The sequence below is a fragment of the Electrophorus electricus genome, chromosome 10, assembly GCF_041902795.1.
Source record: "Electrophorus electricus isolate QZ-2024a chromosome 10, ASM4190279v1, whole genome shotgun sequence".
Classification (NCBI taxonomy): domain Eukaryota; kingdom Metazoa; phylum Chordata; class Actinopteri; order Gymnotiformes; family Gymnotidae; genus Electrophorus; species Electrophorus electricus.
The window spans coordinates 30187939-30190728 of record NC_137506.1 but is presented as its reverse complement, the minus strand read 5'-3'; the positions used below and the strand labels follow the sequence as shown (position 1 = coordinate 30190728).

Sequence of the window (2790 nt, the reverse complement as noted above, 5' to 3'; positions counted from 1 at the left end):
GCAACAGACCATCGAAAAAAAGTCGAGTTGAGCCGCTGAAGGGAATGAAAACAGTGTCTCAAAGAAGGGAACACTCATTTAAATGATACTACTACTGTATAACAAAAATGGGAATTATGGAAAGGGGAACATTTTATTCGACACAATGCTTACCATAATATGAAACTAACAACATTTTTCTCAATTATCTTGCAGAGATGTCAATGACCATTGTTTGCTCGTCCAGGACGTCGCTCCGCCCCTCATGTTTGTCGTAAACCTGGCGCCTGGCTACAATAAACCCGAGATAAGAGTGGCCAGGGCTCGCCTCCTTCTCGAAGGCGATCAATCGGATCTCAGGCATACTACAAGCACTCTCTTACGTCGACGTCCACGAGAACAGCGCTGATACAACAACACGGCTGAGCTGCTCCACAAAACATCTACCTGCTTTCTGAACCATGTCGCTGAGCCCAAAGCACACGACACCTTTCTCAGTGACAGATATTTTGAGCCCAATTGAAGAGACGTACAAGAAGTTTAGTGGCATGGAGAGCACGGGGAACCTCGCATCTCCACTGGGAGCATACCGGCAACCTCAGGTGTCCCAGACGGGCATGCAGCAACACTCCATGGGCCACAACGCCACAGTTGCTACCACCTACCACATGCCTCACTCCGTCTCCCAGTTCTCGCACAGCGCTATGGGGGGATACTGCAATGGCAGCATTGCCAACATGGGGGATTTACCCTCTTACCAAGAAACTATGAGAAACAGTGCAGCAGCAACAGGGTGGTACGGCGCCAACGCGGACCCAAGATATTCAACAAGTAAGTTGTATTTTTTTTTAGTTTTATTTAACAATACGTTAAGGTTATCAGAAATATATATATATATATATATATATATATATATATATATATATATATATATATATATATATATATATATATATATATATATATAAACTTTTCAACGACGCACACTTAGATTAATGCACCGAAATTGATTAATTTTACGCACCAACAAATATCACTTAGCTTTTATTTACAGACATATTTTCCTTTTGCATTTGTGACTGACATTACACAGACTTTGCTATTTTATTCTATTTTATTCTATTTTTACTATATTTACTCTATTTTATTCATCCTTTCCATGACTAAAGCTATTATAATTGTGGATATACTGTATGCGCAAATACTATGTTTTCATTTTCAAAAGCAACATGTATATTAACGAAAGGTGGCTAAACTCGACTTTATCCTGGTACTGCTAATGATTGAATGGCCGTACATGTTTATGTATATTTTTAAGTTTCTAGATTCATGGGACCTTCCACAGGTATGAATATGACAGGAATGGGAACGCTGACCGGTATGGCGGACGCTTCCAAAGCCATGACGCCACTTCACGCTGCTCCAAGGAGGAAACGAAGGGTGCTCTTCTCTCAAGCACAAGTCTACGAGCTCGAACGGAGATTTAAGCAGCAAAAATACCTCTCCGCGCCAGAGAGAGAACACCTGGCTAGCATGATTCATCTCACCCCCACGCAGGTCAAGATCTGGTTCCAGAATCATCGCTATAAGATGAAGCGACAGGCCAAGGACAAAGCTGCGCAGCAGCTGCAACAAGAGGGCAGCCTGTGTCAACAGCAGCAGTCACCGAGGCGGGTAGCTGTCCCCGTCTTGGTTAAGGACGGAAAACCGTGCCAAAACGGTTCAAACACGCCGACGCCAAACCAGCAGCAAATGCAACAGCAACAACACCAGCAACAGCAGAACGGTTCTGGGGTGGTGCTCACTGCTGCGAGTAACTCTATAAGTCAACACCAGAATCAGCAGGTCAATGCACTGGTGCAGGCCCAAGACCTGGAAGAAATGTCGCCTAGTCCTCCATCACTTCACTCTTCACTGAACAACATGGGACAGATTGACGCTTCTGTAGACTACGCTAACAACATGGTCACATCAAACCTGCTTTATGGCAGAACGTGGTAGGACTGGCCACAATTTAAATTTTATACAAAAACGTACACTAACTCTAAACTAAACACGAGGCCAAAAGCAGACGAGACTTGACATGTCTACTGATATGAGAATGTGGAACGAATGTACGGACAACACAAGGCTTCGAGGCAAGCCTGGTGCGCCACTAATTCTTTTCGAGGGCATGATTTTTCTACATTAGACACTTCTGCCAATGAAGGACGTGGTGTCATTTTTAGCCTTATTCTGTGCGTTTTGGACTTCCCATTATTGTTGTAGTAGAAGGTTATCTGTTGTTGAACAAGGTCGCTGCTCCTCGTCAATGATAAAGACAGCAAACGGGATGCTAGGATATCAGGTATGAACTAAAGATCTACGTATGATCATCGAGTGGCCAGATCTTGCAACGATCCTTCCGCAATGAATACCTGAACTTTTTATGATATGACTATTGTAAGCTAATGTATCCTTTTAGAATAATGAAAAGTAGGGACTGTATATTTGGCTAACAATTGAGTTTCTGTTTACTTGTAATATAAATGTAATTTTTTTGTTGTTTATTTTATTTCTTTTTGTAAGTTAAGACAAACACATACGCGATGGCTGCTGTATATGTTTCAAATCAATTGAACGTTAACAATAAATCAGTTGGAGTGCAAGCCATTCTCCGGGAGTTAATTTGGAGTGCGTTTTGATTAGGCCTGCGTTACGACCGAGCGCAAATGGAAAGGAACATCGATGAGCAGAAAGTTAACAAGATCAAATGCTGAATATTAACAGCTGGAAAAGCAATATGTTGCTTCTTGAGGAGGATAGTTTATC

General features: G+C 42.3%; 1 protein-coding gene across 2 annotated transcripts; it reads left to right on the top strand.

The window, feature by feature from the left end:
- The first annotated feature begins 436 nt into the window (after nt 1-436).
- Nucleotides 437-2423, top strand: nkx2.4a (NK2 homeobox 4a). Of its 2 annotated transcripts, XM_027004855.2 has the most exons (3): nt 437-810; nt 1298-1776; nt 1822-2423. In XM_027004855.2, the coding sequence occupies exons 1-3, from the start codon at nt 441-443 to the stop codon at nt 1978-1980; spliced, it is 1008 nt and encodes a 335-aa protein (XP_026860656.1). In that variant the 5' UTR covers nt 437-440; the 3' UTR covers nt 1981-2423. The 2 variants fall into 2 exon arrangements, with proteins under 2 accessions (XP_026860656.1, XP_026860655.1); XM_027004854.2 differs by having other exon boundaries at nt 1298-2423.
- The last annotated feature ends 367 nt before the right edge of the window (nt 2424-2790 follow it).